The 17398-nt window shown below is 51.6% G+C and overlaps 1 protein-coding gene across 1 annotated transcript; it reads right to left on the bottom strand.

The window, feature by feature from the left end:
• Positions 1 to 3533: 3533 nt before the first annotated feature.
• On the bottom strand, positions 3534 to 17367 carry BATF3 (basic leucine zipper ATF-like transcription factor 3). The gene is made up of 3 exons (XM_043923543.1): positions 17061 to 17367; positions 14256 to 14360; positions 3534 to 4182 (listed from the first exon to the last, which is right to left on the bottom strand). Exons 1-3 carry the CDS (start codon positions 17136 to 17138, stop codon positions 3997 to 3999), a joined length of 369 nt encoding a protein of 122 aa, XP_043779478.1. The 5' UTR covers positions 17139 to 17367; the 3' UTR covers positions 3534 to 3996.
• Positions 17368 to 17398: the final 31 nt, after the last annotated feature.

Below are 17398 nucleotides of genomic sequence, written 5' to 3'. Positions count from 1 at the left end.
ACTGTGGGTGGGAAAGGATGCCCTCTCACCTCCGGGATGCAGCCCTTCCCCACTGTCCTCCCTGGACCCTTCCTCCAAGTCTCCCAGTTAGGGGAGAGGACCTAGGGGGACCCAAGGGGGCCCAGGGCACCTACATGGTAGGGGACTGGGCCTTGGGTTGTTACATGGAGCCAGGGGGCTCTGGCCAGTGGGGCTGGCAGGCTCAGATGCCCCCGGGTCAGCAGCGGAGTGGGTGATCAGCAGTGACCGCAGCAGATCAGTCACAGGACAGTTAGAGGGGTCTGCAAGCTGGAGCTTGGAAGTACTGCAGTGTCCAGGTGAGCCCCAGCCGGAGGGTAAAATGCTCCCTTCAGGAAAGTGCTGGTGTTGAAAGACAGCTGCAGCAAAATGCCTGCGGGTTCAAGACGCACACTCCGCGTGTCATGCTCCCAGCTACATTGGCCCCTGGGACCCCGGCTCTGAGTCCATCCTTCGCAGAAGGGCCACTCGCCAGGACGGGGCAGCCTGGGGAGGTGCTGACAGACAGTGACACCACATGTAGCCACCGGCTCAGCCAGACCCTGCCCGGACTTGGCCCAGCAGCAGCAGCCTGACTCTGTCCACTAGAGTGGATCCACGGTCAGATCTGCCGGGGTCACAACCTGGCTCTGCTTGGCACCTACGAGTGAACTTGAGCAATCCCCTCCCCCTTGCCACACCCCTCATCTGCATCGTGAAGGGATGAGGCTGGATGATTTCAAAGTCTCTTGCACTGGGAATTCCCTGGCAGTTCAGTTGTTAGGACTCTGTGCTTTTGCTGCTGAGAGTCCAGGTTCAAACCCTGGTTGGGGAACTAAGATCTCACAAGCTGTGAGGCTAGATAATGCCACCATCCCCTTGAAACAGCTGCATTCAGGATGCTCTGACCTGGTCCTGCCAGCAGGCACGTGCTAAGTTGCCTCAGTTGTGTTCAACTCTAGGAAACCCCATGAAACTGCAGCCTGCCAGGCTCCTCTGTCCATGGGATTCTTCAGGCAAGAATACTGGAGTGGATTGCCACACCCTCCTCCAGGGGATCTTCCTGACCCATGAATCACACCCGCATCTCTTACGGCTAACCTTCATTGGCAGGCGGGCTCTTTACCACTAGCGCCAACCGAGAAGCCTGCAGGCACAGGCCCTGTTACCTAACAGCAGCCTTCCAGTACCTCTGACCAGGAAAGTCTCGTCACCATCAGCCGGTGTGAGTTAGAAGACACCAGGCAAGACTCCAGCAAGCAGGAGAAGAAAAGAGAAAGGAGAAGAAAAAGAGGCTTGTGGGGAGCAACCAAATGGGATCCTGGTATGAAATCAGCTATTTCTTCACCCCTGGAAGGGTTGCTTTCTATTTCCTTTCTTTCTTTTTTAACCAACTGCATTTACAGTTGGTTACATTTACACTTTCTTTTCTGTCCCTATTTCTTGTTCCCTTTATGTGGGCTGGCTCCACCTTCTACAACTCCTTTGTTCCAGGAATAAAAGAGAATTGGGAGGGGATGGGACTTGCTCTCCCATTTTGCTTTACTCACTGGGGCCTCCTTCAACGTGGCTTGCTTCTGATTTTTCCGGAAGAGTAGAGTTGACTGGGACCTTAGAAAGGAAATAGCCTCTCCTCTCCTCATCTACTCTAACATTTGTTTAAATAGGAGAAGTGCCGCACTCAATATGTCAGCAAATTTGGAAAACCCAGCAGTGGTCAAAGGACTGGAAAAGGTCAGCTTTCATTCCAATCCCAAAGACGGGCAATGCCAAAGAATGTTCAAGCTACCATACAACTGCACTCATTTCACATACTAGCAAGATATGCTCAAAATCCTTCAAGCTAGGCGTCAGTAGTAGGTGAACTAACTTCCAGATGTACAAGCTGGATTTAGAAAAGGCAAAGGAACCAGAGATTAAATAGCCAACATCCATTGGATCATACAAAAAGCAAGGAATTCCAGAAAAATATCTACTTCTGCTTCATTGACTATGCTAAAGCCTTTGACTGTATGGATCACAACAACTGTTGAAAATTCTTAAAGAGATGGGAATACAAGACCACCTTACCAGTCTCCTAAGAAACCTGTATGCTGGTCAAGAAACAACAGTTAGAACCAGACATAGAAGTACACTGATTCAAAATTGGTAAAGGAGTACATCAAGGCTGTATATTGTCACTTTGCTTATTTAACTTACATGCAGAGTACATCATGAGAAATGCCGGGCTGGATGAATCACAAGCTAGAATCAAGATTGCTGGGAGAAATATCAACAACCTTAGATATGCAGATGATAACACTCTAATGGCAGAAAGCAAAGAGGAACTAAAGAGCCTTTTGATGAGAGTGGAAGAGGAGAGTGAAAAAACTGGCTTAAAACTCAACATTCAAAAAACTAAGATCATCGTATCTGGTCCCACGATAGAAGGGAGGAAAGTGGAAACAGTGACAGATTTTATCTTCTTGGGCTCCAAAATCACTGTGAACGGTGACTGCAGCCATGAAATTAAAAGATACTTGCTCCTTTGAAGGAAAGCTATGACAAACCTAGTCAGCATATTAAAAAGCAGAGACATCACTTTGCCAACAAATGTCCATATAGACCAAGCTATGGTTTTTCCAGTAGTTATGTACAGATGTGACAGTTGGTCCATAAAGAAGGCTGAGCACCAAAGAATTGGTGCTTTATTGAATTGTGGTGCTGGAGAAGACTCTTGAGAGTCTCTTGGACAGCAAGGAGTCTCTTGGACAAGCAAACCAGTTAATACTACAGGAAATCAACCCTGAATAGTCATTGGAAGAACTGATGCTGAAGCTGAAGCTCCAATACTTTGGCTACCTGATGCGAAGAGTCAACTAAATGAAAAAGATCTTGATGCTGGGAAAGACTGAGGGCAAGAGGAGAAGGGGGCAACAGAGGATGAGATGGCTGGAGAGCATCACCAATTCAACAGACCCGAGTTTGGGCAAACTCCTGGAGACAGTGAAAGACAGGGAAGCCTAGTGTGATGCAGTCCATGGGGTCGCAAAGAGTAGGACATGACTTAGCAATTGAACAACTCTCCCATTCTATAGTGATTCAGACTTCTATAAAGGAAACTTGCTGCCTGATCCTATGAGTACTAATGGAATGGGAGGTGACCAACAAGTGTACAGAGAAAACACTCAGTGTACAGACTCAGGAGAAAATCAGCCTGGAATAGAAAATCTTCCATGACAATCCAGCCTGGGTGAGGAAGTTGACCAGGGTGGAGGGCCACGCAGAGCATATGACAAGCAGGAGTCAGGCCCAGCACACCTCTGTGCCACCCTACTGGGGGAGGGCAGGGAGTCCCATCCCCACCAGGTGCCTCCCCATCTAGCTTCGATATGTCCTTGGGGGTGATGACCAAGCAGGGAAACCAGACCCAGGAGCTGCAAAACCACCTGAGGGAACAGGAGACGACCTCTTCAGAAAGAGGAAAGGTATTGCGTCTCTAAATTCCAAGAACTTGTCTGAAAGGAGAAAAGGCAGCGCCCTTTTTTTTTTTTTTTTTTTTTAATATTTTTATTTATTTATTTGACCAAGTTGGATCTTAGCTGCAGCATGCAGGATCTTCCGTTGTGGCATGTGGGATCTAGTTCCCTGACCAGGGATGGAACTAGGGCCTCCCTGCATTGGGAGAGCGGGGAGTCTTAGCCACTGGACCACCAAGGAAGTCCCGACAACGCCTTTATTATGCATATGCGAGCGGAAATGATTCTGCAAGGGAAGGTACTAGCTGCCAAAGCAGAAGCACAGCGACTCCGGCCTGGCTCGGCTGGAGGCTCTGAACCAGGCTCCTGCGGGGAGCGTCACGCTGAGCCTGCGCCACCGAGGACCCAGCCCGGAGCTCCGAAGAGGTGACCCAGGCACACGGATGTGGAGAGAAGCCTCCTCCCGAGAGGGGGGCGGGGGGGCTGAGAACCGCCCACTCGTCGGGCTCCTCGCTGGGCCGCGGCGGGCCCTCTCTGGGCTTCACCGGGGCAGGCAGCCAGCCACGGGGTCGGGCCGCGGCAAGGGAACGAAGTTCAAGGGGCCCAGCAGCAGCGGGCACACCCTCTCGTGCTCCTTCAGCGCCTCGCTCAGGTGCTTCAGCTCCTCCGTCAGCTTCCCGATCTCCCTCCGCAGCACTGTGTTTTCTTGCTCCAAGCACTCGTATTCCTGGGAAGACAGGAAAGGCGCAAAATCGGCCCTGAAACCACGTGCCCTTCCTCCCTCCTCCCGCAGATCTAGCTGCGGGCCACGAAGCTCACCTCCTTCCCCGGCAGGTTCTCCTTAACCGCGCCTGCCTCCACCCCTCGGATGTGTTCGTTCATCTGCTTCATGTCTCTTCCCCCGCCCCCCACCGGGATGAAAGATTCTAGGAGCGCTGGTTCTATGAGGGCTTTGAATCTTTATTGAGGGGTGTGTGTGTGTGTGTGTATGTGTGCGCGCTCACTCGCTCAGTCGTGTCCGACTCTTTGCAACCCCATGGACTGCAGCCCACCAGGCTCCTCTGTCCCTGGGACTCTCCAGGCAAGAATACTGGAGTGCCATGCCCTCCCCCAGGGGATCTTCCAGACCCAGGGATCAAACCTCGTCTCCTGTGTCTCCTGCACTGAGGTGAATTATTTCCCTGCTGAGCCAGCGGGGAAGCCCTTACTGAGGTATAACTCATATAAAATAAAAGGCACCAACTTTACGTGTTTAGTTCAATGAGTTTCGACAAGCATAAACTGGGTTGATGGAGATGCAAAACGTCTCCATCCATCTGAAAGTTCCTTGATCTTGTTGTAGCCACGTGTTCCCGTAAACAAACTCACTCAGAAGACCACTGCAGATAGTGGAGACCGGCAGGCCCAAGGCAGAGTCTCCTCTTAGCCAAGGACCCCGACCAGTTTTTCAGAAAACCTTACATACCCTAAGTGTTCATGCCTAAACCGACCTCCCCAAATTCCCAGAAACTAGTCTGAACAAAAGAAAAGAAAGATACAAAGTTAACCCGTGATTCATATGCCTTAAGCCTAGGTAGTTAACAGTGGACAATTATCAATAGGCCTGTGGTCATACCCCAATAAGCATAATAGAATGTATGATTCTATTCAGTTACACAGATAATTAGGGTATTCTTTTAGGCAATGGAGACTCTAGGTACGAGCCCTGGGGCTCTTCCTTCCAGGGCCCGGTTTTCCAGTTGGCATGTCGTTTCCATAGATACTGGGCATAGAGCTCAAACTCCACAGTCCGGTCCAAGATGAGAGTCCTGCTTTCAAGATGGAGCCTGTTCTGCTTCCTCCTTCAGTCTCCCTCTGCAGTCAGCCACCCCTGCCCCCTAGCTGCTGATCTGCTTCTGAAGGTCTCTGCTGGGTTCACTCTTCTAGACCCAGCACCTGGAAAAGTGTCTGGAACAGAATGCATGTTTGTTGAATGCTGAGTAAATGAGTGAAGAATACCTCATGCTTTGGCTTTGCCTCAACACTCACCTGTTAGGTTTCCGCTATATGAGAGTTTACAGAGGCTTAGAACTGTAAGGGGGCGGGGGACGGGAATCAGACAGCCCTTAGCCCAACCCAACCGGTGTAGAAACCTTCCCTGTGTGATCCCATCTCCAACATCCGGCTCTCTCCTCCTTCCAAGGACACATCCTGCCGACGTTTCTGAGCCGCTCCATTAGAAAGCTCCACTCTGTACTGATCTAAAATCCTTCTCGCCTTCACACCCACCTACCGGGCTTGGTTCCACCTATGGAACCACACAGAGTACGTGCAATACTTTCTCAACATCACAGTTCTTGAAATGTGAGGAGATGGCCCCATACCACTTCCCCTTAGGTGTTCTCTGAGCCCAACTGCCTCAGGTCCTCCGGGTTCCTTGGGTTTTAGGACTTCTGCTTCCTCTGCCCCCCTGGAGGCCATTCCCAATGTACATTCCATTTGCCAGGGGCTCTGAGCAAACATTCCCCTAACGCAGTGCATGAGTCTGGGGAGGGCCTGGCCGTGCGGAGGGCAGCTGTCTAGAGGTAGTCTGCTCTGGGTGGGACCCGCATTCAAACCCACCTGGCTCTGGAGATTCTCCCCGAGCTTGCAGAGAAGTGCACGATTTGCCTGCATCTGCTGCATCTCCGTCCTTGCTTGAACGACCATTTTTTTTATATTTTGGCTTAAGGATGGGGTCTACATTCACTTCTACTGAATTTCACCCTGTTTCTTAGGCACCTTCCAGCCCAGCAAAATCATTTTGAATACTGATTATGTCAGCTCCTGAACTGGTGATGCCACACAGCTCTAAGTTTTCCCCTCATTTGATGAAGCAAGTCTTCTTTTTCTTCATCCAACTCATTGCTAAGTCCTGCAATACTCGGCCACTTGCAGAGCCTGACCTTCTCTTAAGGCTGACAGTCTCATTTGCATCTTGTTGAAAAGCTGTTTTCAACCGTTTCTAGGTTGATTCATATGATTAGGCTTTGTCGTACCATGCATTTTCTGAGCTGGGGACCCAACCTTATTATCTTACCAGTAATGTTTAAGAAATATTACAAAAAAAAGTCTGATCTTCATACAAGCATGAAGACACATGCAAATTCTCAGCTCTCCCTCTTTGCTAAAGCTGTTCTCCTCAACCGAGCTATCTTCCTTCTTTCGAATGTGGGCCCAGCTCAAGCACACCACCTCCAGGAAGACTTCCCTGATCACAGCACCTAATGAAACCACATCTCTCATTATCTGTTCTCTTCAGTCTTGTATCATAGTTCAATCTTACTTATAGTAAATAAAGTCTCTCCCCAAAGATTAGAAATGTATAGCAACCAGGGGCCTCTGCTACCTTCTCCTATAACCCTTCTGACGGGCCCCAATGCCAACATCTATGACTCCTCAACATCAATGACTTCTCAACTCTCGCCCTCAGTCTCCTCTTAGCATTCTTTCCTCCCTGCCTCCCACTTCTAGGCACCTTCCTCCTGCTCAGAACAAGGGCCCCAGAGGGGTTCCACGCAAGGTCATTGAAGATATCCCTCTACCTCCTGTCTTTCCAAGAAGGTTCTCAGGGTGGTCTGGAAAACTCTCCATGGCAGCAGGCCTCACCCACATGCCCGCAGGCTGTCCGGGGGTCACTCTGGCTCCCTCAGGGGGCTGGCCAGATCTGCCTGCAGCTCTCCCCCAGACCTACTATCCCCACCTCCCCATACCCTCCTCTGGCCTTTGACCAGCTCTAGTCCTGGAGTCAGAAGTCAGTCTCCTAACGCAGCAAGAGGCCCTCCATGGGCAGGAAGGGTCTGGATGGGAGGAGGGCATGGGGGCCTAGGCACCATGGGGAGCCTGCCCACAGCAGAGGGCTGAGAGAGACTATAGCTCTGGGTAGCTCACAGATGCAGGTATGCAGGTATGCGTGCGCACACACACACACACACACACATACACACACACACACACACACACACACACACCCTCCATCCTGCAACCAGAAAGTCTCTTCACTCCAAGTAAAATGGAGAACATGTTTGAATGGTCCCATGCTGGTGGCTCAGATGGTAAAGAATCCACCTGCAATGCAGGAGACCTGGGTTCGATCCCTGGGTGGGGAAGATCCCCTGGAGGAGGGCATGGCAACCCGCTCCAGTATTCTTGCCTGGAGAATTCCATGGACAGAAGAGCCTGGTGGGCTACAGTCCAGGGGGTCGCAAAGAGTCGGGACACAACTGAGCGACTAAGCACAGTGCAGTGAGCTAAGATTTTAACTGGATTCCAAAGAAGACTCCTTCCTGTGGCAGAATATTCCAAATGCCTTTGTGTGGTTACTGAACTGTGTGGCAAGATGCTCATGAGTGTCTGAGTTTTCCCTCTAGAAGCCACGGGGGCCACGCTACCGAAATCCACTGCTCGCCCCAAACTCCGGCTCAGAGAGGCCACAGAGCGGGCGCCCAGCAGGCCCCCTGGCTGCCTTCTCCCTGGGGACTTTCTCTTCTGCGATTTAAGTTTTAATCATTAATCTGCAGAGGGGGCTTTTATCGAGCTGAGGGAATAAAAAGAGAAGAAGTCAAAATCTTCTTCAGGTAAGACCAGTTTCATAAAAATAAAAAAGGGGAGCGGGGAAGGGGAGGAAGAGGAGGTGAGAACACTGACTGGATGGAGGGGAATGAGAAAGACCGTCTTCAGCCTGAGAATTACCTGGATTTAATATGTGTGTAAGACAAGCCAAGAATGTTAGACCCTTTGCTATTTCCAAAGAGATGATCAGTCTAGCTCCGATCTTGCCGACTCTCGAGTCTCCTGCCCCGGGAGGGTTTGAGGTCACCAGGCTGCCTTCTCTGGGTATTTGCAGGACATAGTCACAGAGCAGAGACGAGAATGGGAGGTGGCGAAATCACTGCAAATCCCAGTTCTGCCTTGGAAATTAAGCTGTCTCGGGCAGTGATTCCCAACTGGGGCAATCTTGGCAGTCCCCAGGGGACATCGGGGGTGGCTGGAGGCAGCCTGGGTGGCGACGGCTGCAAAGGGGCACTGCTGCCTCTAGGGGGCCGAGGGTTGAGCACGGATGCTGCCCGATGTCCTAGGGTACACAGGACACCCCCCACAGTGAGGAAATAGCTGACCCCAAATGCCAACAGTACTGTGGTTGAGAAACCCTGGTCTGAGCACCTACGAGAGGCTGGTTGAGGACTGAGGTGCTGTCTGGGTGGGGAGAGATTTGGAGTCTAAGATGCCTTTGACATAAAGACTGGTATGTGGGAACCAGGGGCCAGAGATGACAACTATGGCGGAAAGGGAAGGAGGGGAAGGGAAAGGCCATCAGGAGGACACAGACCCCCCCCCTTCACAAGCAAGGCAGCCAAGACTCGGAGGTACAGTGACTCTTCCGAGCTCATACACACTTGGGACCTGATCCCTGACCCCAAGATCAGCCTCAGCTCTCAAGCAATGATAGCAATTCTGCTTTTGCTTGGCAGTGCCTGGGCCCAAATTCCCCCCTGTGGTGGTTACTAGCAGGAAAGGACTACTCAAACTCAGGATGTTACATTAAGTCTCTTCCCAAGCCTTAAGCTCATACATTTCCCAGCAGAAAAATTGTGTCACCAGCCCAAGGCAGGACAAATTAGTGTCATAATCACTTTCTAAACCCAGTGAGGACTGACATGGAGCATTCTCTTAGAACATGCAATATCTGAAAACACCAGGGCAACACACACCACAATCACATTGCCCAAGACAGTTGTCAGTTTGTGACATTTAGGACTCCCGAAGACGGCGTTGCTGCCTTCCTTTTCTGACTCAAAATACATTCTCAGTCTTACATCTCTGGGTGCCTGGCTTGAACCAGTGTGACCCACTTCTGACACTCACAACTGGCCTTAGAGACCCGGACTGTCTTCTGGGGCTCCCATCTGTGAATGTGGACCCAGGTCGTGTGCCCAGTGTTCAGAGATGAGTACGGGCTCAAAATCCCCAAGAGAAGGGTAAGTGCTTTGACCGGATGACTTGAAAAGCCACAGTAAACAGAGAGGCGCACAGATACATACTAGGAACCGCTTTCCGTCACTGCAGTGTGGCTTCCAGCAACACCCGCCCGCGGGGGAACTCAGACAACCCTGAAGAGTGAGCCTGGCCTCTCCCTGGCTCTGCCTGCCCAGGCGCCCCTCCCAGCCTGCCCTCAGGGGGTCCTGCCCTGATGGGAAAGATCCCCCATCTTTGGGGCTGGAGAGCTGGGGAAGGAGGAGGGCACCTGAGAGACTTGTAACAGCCAGGACCAGAGGAGACTTTTCTGGATGTTGGAGGGGAAAGACGCTCAAGAACTGAGTGGGCAGGAGAGGACAGTGGGAATTTTTGAACACATCCTGCTCTAAATATTCCCCTTCACGGTGCTCAGGAAAGGCAAAGAGCTTGCATTACTTGGAGACATTTAGCAACGGCGGCCCACCAGATGGGATAGAGGAATTTATGGGATAAAGGCTTTACTCAAGGGGACTTCCCTGGCAGTCTACTGGCTAAGACTCCATGCTTCCACTGCAGAGTGATGTGGGTTCGAGTCCTGGTCCAGGAATTTAAAATCCCACAGGTTGCAGTTTTTTTTGGCATGGCCAAAAAAAAAACTCTTTACTTTACTCTTACAACGGGTAGGCTCCTCTCCTCAGGGAAAAGCAGGGCAGTTGTGGCTGTCGGGTGGTGGCTTTCCAAGCCCCTTGATGTCTCCCAATGAGCTGGCCTCATTCCGAGTCCAAGAAGGAGGTTTCCAATCACCTCTCACTTCTCCCAACCTAGACGTGGCCTGGGAGCCCCAAGGAGAACACGGGGCTTTCATCTGTGACCCACAGCGGTGTGCAAGGTCCCCTGCCCGCAACCCACTGGAGCACAAATTATTCATCCCCACACATCTGAACCAGACATCTCACTCTCAACGTGCAGATGTTTTTCAAAGTTTGAAAACTAGTCACAAAGGTGGCTACTGCCACCAGTGACCAATGACACTCGTGTGTAGCTAGTGACAGTAAACGGATCTGTGTGGTATGGATGGAACCACTGTCCCGGCCTCCTCGACACTGTTTCCCAACAAAACTGGCCTTGCTGCATGGTGCATGATCCCGATCCATCCTGGCAGTTCCCCCAGAGAAAGTGGGGGAGGCCGTGGTCTTCTGTGGAGGGCCTGGGTTTCAGAGCAATCGGCCCCATTTCTGGAAAGAGCAGCTGGCATGGTTATGTCTATGGATAGCAGAACAAGCTAAGAATGCTATGAATGGTCCTCCACCCACTGTTCTAACAGGGATTAGGCAGGAGAAAATGTGACAAACCACCCTTAAGTTTCCCAGAGGTCAAGTTCATTTGGTTATCAAATCCCACAATGACAGAAATTGAGAGAGACCCATCTCTTTTTTTGACGCTGTAGTAAAGTATTCATGTTCCCTTCCATGGTGCACAGAATAAGCTCCCCCCAACCCCACACGCATCAAAGAAGTTTACATCCGATCTCTGGAACCTGTGACTGTGCTACCTGGTGTGGCAAAAGGAACTTTGCAAATGTGATTTAAGTTGAGAATCTTAAAATAGAGAGATTACCCCGGATTACACAGACAGCTCTCACTGTCACATGAGATTATTAAGGAAAGAGGAGTCAGAGAAGGAGATGTAACAATGGAAATGGCGGCACAGTGATGCCGGATGAGACAGACTCAACTGGCCAGTGCTGGCTTTGAAAGTGGAAGGGGACCCCAAGCCAAGGAGTACGGAAGCCTCTTGGAAAAGGCAAGAAAATGACTCCCCTGCAGAGCCTCCAAAAGAAATGAACCCTTGTCAACCCTTTCATTTTACCCCACTGAGACCCACTTCGTATGCCTGACCTCCAAAACCGTGAGATAACGTACATCTGTGCTGTTTTAAGCCACAAAAAATTTGTCATAATTTGTTACAGCAGCCGAAGGAAATGAATACACTTTCCTTAAGACTCTTATTGGGTCTTTCCTTAAGACTCTTATTCCTTAAGACGCTTATCTATTCCCTGATAGCTCAGTTGGTAAAGAATCCACCTGCAGTGCAGGATTCCTGAGTCAGGAAGATCCGCTGGAGAAGGGACAGGCTACCCACTCCAGTATTCATGGGCTTCCCTTGTGGCTCAGCTGGTAAAGAATCCACCTGCAGTGAGGGAGACCTGGTTTCGATCCCTGGGTTGGGAAGATTCCCTGGAGAAGGGAAAGGCTACCCACTCCACTATTCTGACCTGCAGAATTCCATGCCCTATACAGTCGCAAAGAGTCGGACACAACTGAGCAACTTTCACTTCAGTTTCACTTTAAGACTCTTATACCTTCCCAGGACAGGAATGAGATCTGATTCCTCTCCTTGTGACCTAGTGGTAGTGCTGGCAGTGGTTCTTAATTAATATTTGTTGAGGGATTTCCCTGGGGGTCCAGTGGCTAAGGCTCCGTGCTCTGAATACAGGGAGCCAGGGTTCCATCCCCGGTCAGGGAACTAGATCCAGTATGCTGCAACTAAGAGGTGGCATGCTGCAATGAAGATCAAAGATTCCAAGTGCTGCAACCAAGATCTGGTGTATCCAAATAAATAGAGAAAAATAAAAATTTAAAAATATGTATCTGTTGAATGAATCTACTTGACCTGGTCCCATGAAAGATCCTATCCAAGTCATTTAGTCACCTCTGCACACATAATCACAGAGGCCTTAAAACCGAGCATCCTCTGGTGTGTTTTGATATTAACATGCCCATCTCCAACTAGAAGCTCCTCGAGAGGAAGGGTGCAGCTGTCAGGCTGGCCCATGTGTCTGAACATAGCGCTGTGCACCGACTGAGCCGCAAATCCCCTCTGGGGGTTCTTCGGTAACATGAAGCTAGAACCAGGCTTGCTTCACGAGCAAGGGGAGGGAAGAAAGGAGGCAAAGGACATCCCAATTCTTCTGAGGAATTTTACAGAACAATCCAGTCTGGGACAGGCTTTCCCTGACCCTGGTCTGAAGGTCCTAGTCTCTTTCTACAGCCCAGACTTCCTACTTTCAAGAAAGAATCTAACATTCTTTTTTTTTTAACGTAAGGCCCTCCATGAATTTACATCAGTGGGTCTCCTCTCCCTGGAGCCCATGCATTCTAAACCTGTTCTCTGCTCACTGTGAAGGGTTTTTAGAGACAGTCATTTCCCCCTCATAACACCCCACAGTGTCCAATGCTGTCAACACCCTCAGACTGGCTGTGCAGAGACAATCTACGACCAGAAAGAGTGGCAAAAGAGCGCTGAACCAGAACCCTTAAAGATCACATCAACCTGTGTGAAGATGAGCACAGAACTGCCATCCATTCCTTGGACAGAGCCTGGGATGCCTTCTACATCACTTCCTGACATGGAGTGGTTCCCGCGTTCTGGCTGCAAGATTATGTGGGATGATACACAGGGATCTCAGGGAAGGAAAGAGTCTAGCATCACCCTCAGGTTCCTGATCGGGGTGATGGGTCGATGGCTCATTAGCTTCACATTACAATTTGAAGACAGTTGAGAAGAGGAAGTCTCAGGATAAACAATCCCACTATTACGGCCAGGCTGCCACCAAGGAGCCTGCAGGGACCCATTTGGAGGCCTCGAAGCAGACACTGGAGATGTGGGGCTAGGGCCAGGACAGAGGTCTTGCTGCAGTGATCAATGCCTACCTGAGGGTAAGCGATGCTGGGAGCTGACAGATCAACAGATTAAATCTTCCAGGTGAGATGAAAAAAGGGTAGAGTCTGAAAGCATGGTCAGCACCAACATTTGAGAAAACAGACAAGTAGAAAAGTGAACAAAGAAACAGAAAAAAGTGGTTAAGAGGGTCAGGAAAGATAGTAAGCTAAAGACATTGAGGGGGACTTCCCTGGTGGTCCACTGGCTAAGACTGCACATTTCCAATGCGGGGGCCCGGGTTCAATCCCTGCTCAGGGAACTAGATTCCACATGCTGCAACTATAAGATCCTGCATGCTGCAATGAAGACTGAAAAAAACTGAGTGCTGCGACTGAGATCTGGTACAGCCAAAGGAATAAACAAAAACAAACACTCTTTTAAAGTTATAAAAAATAAAGCTAAAGACCTTGAAAGAATGTTTCAAGAAGCTGAGGGTTAGGGGTGTCAGGGGTCCCAGCAAGGTCAAGGATGAGGGGACTAGAAAGAGGTCCCTGGACCGGGCAGTGTCAGGACACTAGTGGACTCAGCGGAGCAGTTTCTGTAGGAAGAGTGTGTGTGTGTGCGCAAATGTGTTTGGGGAGCAAAAAGGATATCACAGTGGACTGGGAAATAAATGGGAACTGGGGACGTGGATTCAGCAGGTCTCTTTTTAAGAAGCAGGGAGGGACTTCCCTGGTGGTCCATGCTCCCAATGGAGGGGGCCCAAGTTCCACCCCTGGTCAGGGAACTAGATCCCACATGCCATAACAATAGATCTTGTCTGCCAAATAAATTCAATAATTTTTTTTTTTTTTAAGAAGCTGGTAAATAAAGGAGGGAAAGAAGAGAAATGGGGCACTAGCTTGAAAGGAAATCGGGATCAAAAGGAAGTTTCCTTGCTTTAAAATTAAAAGAAAACTGTGAGATACAACCAGTGAGGGAGCAATGAGGACACAGGAGAGGGAAGACTCGGAACGCTGGGCTGGAGGGACGCAGCGGGATTAGATGTGCACATGGCCGAAGTGGTGATGGCCAGGGCGTGGCCGCGCGGCCACCACCCTGCAGGGGCGGAGGACCACTCCCCGCCGTGGCCCTCACGTGGTTCTGCCCCAAACACCTGCTCACCTCGTGGAGTTTGTCAGCCTTCTGGGTCTGCTTCTTCCGACTTCTCTGTGCGGCAACCCGGTTTTTCTCTCGCCTCCGGACCTTCCTGTCGTCATCCTCAGGGCTCTGGGGGAAAGGGCGTGGTCAGGTGGGATGCTGAGGCCCCTCGCTGCCCTCCTCTGCCTGCTCTCTTCATCCAGCCCTGGTTGTGGAGCGTCACCGTGTTCGCTGCAGTCAGGGCAGCGCTTGCTGCTCCATCAGCGGGGGAAGAGTGGCCCCTCGTCGGGGGAGCACTAGCCATGCGCTATGGCTGTGAGCTGCTACCCCGCCCCCGCCACCCCCGAGACCTGTGTGGCGGGGCTGCCATCTAAAAGATGAGGAATAAGAAACTCCGAGAGGTTGAGGAACTTGCTCCAGGTATCACAGCTCGTGGGGGGCCGAACGGGAAGTGGAACTCAGGTCTGCTGGACTCCAAACCAACGTTCTCAAACCTTCCACTCCCCCCCACCCCCGCCCCTGGGCGTGTGCCTGGAAGAGGTGTGGTGCTGGTATGCATCTGAGGACGGGAAAGGCAGAAGGCGGCTGCTATCTGGGACTTGCCGTGGGCCAGGCCTTCCACCACCACACACAAACTGGTACTTTTGACACTGTGTGCAAATCAGAACTATGCTGATTACTGATTGCAGCCATGCAACTCTCCCAACACACCAAGTGGTCCTAAGCGCCACAAGCAGCTCCTCCCTTTGAACAAAGCTTGACTGACATTTTGTTTCACAGGTCAGAGCAATTTGAATCAGAAAGCAAACTGATGATGTGTCTTGAAAGCTCTTAGCTATATATGAGATTTAACCAGACTTAATCAAGTCCTTCAAGAGTTATCCTGAAAAGGCAGGCAGAAAAACGCACCTACAATGGTAAAAATACTTCATCCAGTTATAGAAAACAGAGGAGGGGTGTAGTATTTGCTTCCCAGAGGCCTATGAGAAGATTCCATAGAAATACTACCTTTAAAGAGTTTAGAGATCAAGAAATCAGTGGGATACAAACACAGGAAAGCTACTCAGTTATTACTATTAATGGAAAGCAATTATTGATAATATGAAATAATCGATGTTTTCAGATATCATTTTATCTGGTCTAATATTCCAAATAAGAAAGATAAATATCTCCCCAAGTTACAGTGAGTAGAGAATTTTCAGCATATGCAAGAATACAAAGCTATGAAAGGAAAAGAAGAAAGAATGTGACATAGAGAAGTGGCTTGATGACAGTGTTTAAGGGACCAGACACAAGATGTTACGATGTAGTCTTTAAGAGGCAAAGAAGCTTTGGTGGTAACCAGAACACAACAGGGAGTCTGACAAACAGAACGTCAGCTTTAGAAATACAGGTTCTTGGTTCTGTCTCTTACTATCAATATGGCCTTGGGTAAATGACTTATACTCTCTGATTTTTCGATTTTCTCATTTGTTGTGTGATTCATTCATTCTTTCAGTAAGTATTAACTGAGTACCTTCCATGTGCCAGGCACTGTTCTGGGCACTAGAGACGCATGCCCTGAACAAGTGGTCAGTAACCCCTGCCATGATCATCCTAGCAGCCCAGCGCTTGGAGCTGCATAAGATAAAACTAGATTTTATCCCAAAGTGCCACATGGTGTGTCTTCAATAACCTCTGTTAAGACTGCTATTTACTGTTGAGTCCCTTATAGCACTCATCACCAAATCATGCCTCTCTGGTCATCATCGGAGATTCATTAGGCACACAGAAGGAGCATTCATCCTGCCCTGTAAAAGTGGACACTCCAAACTGGACTGATCACCTACCACATGGTCAGACCTGACAGCCAGCAGAAACATCTAATCAAGGCAGAAAGAGAGCAAAAAATGTTGAGATATTCATATATTAATCAGTCCTCATAAAAATCACAAGAAGTTGATATTATATTGATTTTTACACGTGGAGAAACTGAGGCTCAGAGAGGTGAAGCAGATTGCCCAAGGCTACTCAGCCTGTGTGGGCAACGCTGAGGCCCAGACTCAGCTGTGTGACTCACTAGCGTCACCCGATGACATTCTGTGCCAGGCACCTAACTGAGAAGCAGGGCATAACCCTGAAAAGACTCGGTGCTAACGCAGCTGAGTGAGAAGTTCTCGGTCTGCCGTCCCTGCCGGCAACCTTGTGTGTTTCCCCGAGTACGCGGCTGTAAACACCGCGGTGGACAGCGCAGAGGGCCCGGCGCCCGCCGAGGGCTCTCCACCGGCCCTGAGGTTGGAGTCTGCCCACCTCGGGCCCCCACCTCGCGTCCCTGGGGCATTAGGGAGGCTGCCGAAGGGGAGCACACGCTGAGAGTGCCTGGGCACGAGCCGCCCCTCGGAGCGGAATTTCCCCTCTCCACACCTTGGCCCCAGCTCGGCGCCGCGGGGAAGGACCACGCGCTCTGGCGATGGGGCGGCAGCCGGCGGCGGCGCACGGATGGCGACACCCAGGGCGGCCCGGACCCCACGTGCGGGGCAGCATGGACAGTGCCCAGCCCTACCAGGCGTCGGCGCCCTCTGACCTCTGCTCCTCCCAGGCTCAGGAGCCCAGTCACCATCCCGGACGCCCTGGGCACCTGGCGTGCGCCCGAGGCGTCCCGGCAGAGGCGTACACCCGGGTCCCCGCGCGCCCCCCACGCCGCTCGCGTTCGGCTCCCGCTTTGCCCTCCACCCCTGCTCCCAGCAGTCCCCATCCGGGAGCCCCAGCACCCACCTCCTCGCGCCACCCGTGGCGCGCACACCGCTCCCCCCAACCCGGGCATCCCCCCGAGCCTCTCTAGCTCGCTACCTGTGGCCGCGCCTGGTTCCCGGGCACCGAGACGCTCCTGTGCAGGACGCTGCCGGCCGCCGGGAGCCCTTGCGACATGCCGGGCGCTGCTCCGGCCCGGCCCGGCCCGCCGCGCAGCCTCGCGGACGAGCGGCCGCGCGGCCCGGCGCGCCCTGCACGCGGGGCGCTGCCTACCGGCTCCCTCGGGCCGCACGCATCCCCGCGCCCCCGCACCTGCGGGCCGCCGCCTCGGCCCCGCCCCCCCGGGCTTCCCGCTCCCCCGGCTCCGCCGCGCGGCGCCCGGGTTTCCCCACCCCCCCAGGTCCCAGCGCGCCGTCCTTCCCGTCCCCGAGTCCGCC

This window comes from Cervus elaphus, chromosome 14 (genome assembly GCF_910594005.1).
Source record: "Cervus elaphus chromosome 14, mCerEla1.1, whole genome shotgun sequence".
Classification (NCBI taxonomy): domain Eukaryota; kingdom Metazoa; phylum Chordata; class Mammalia; order Artiodactyla; family Cervidae; genus Cervus; species Cervus elaphus.
The sequence above is the reverse complement of the archived record's forward strand: the minus strand, read 5'-3'. Positions and strand labels throughout refer to the sequence as shown.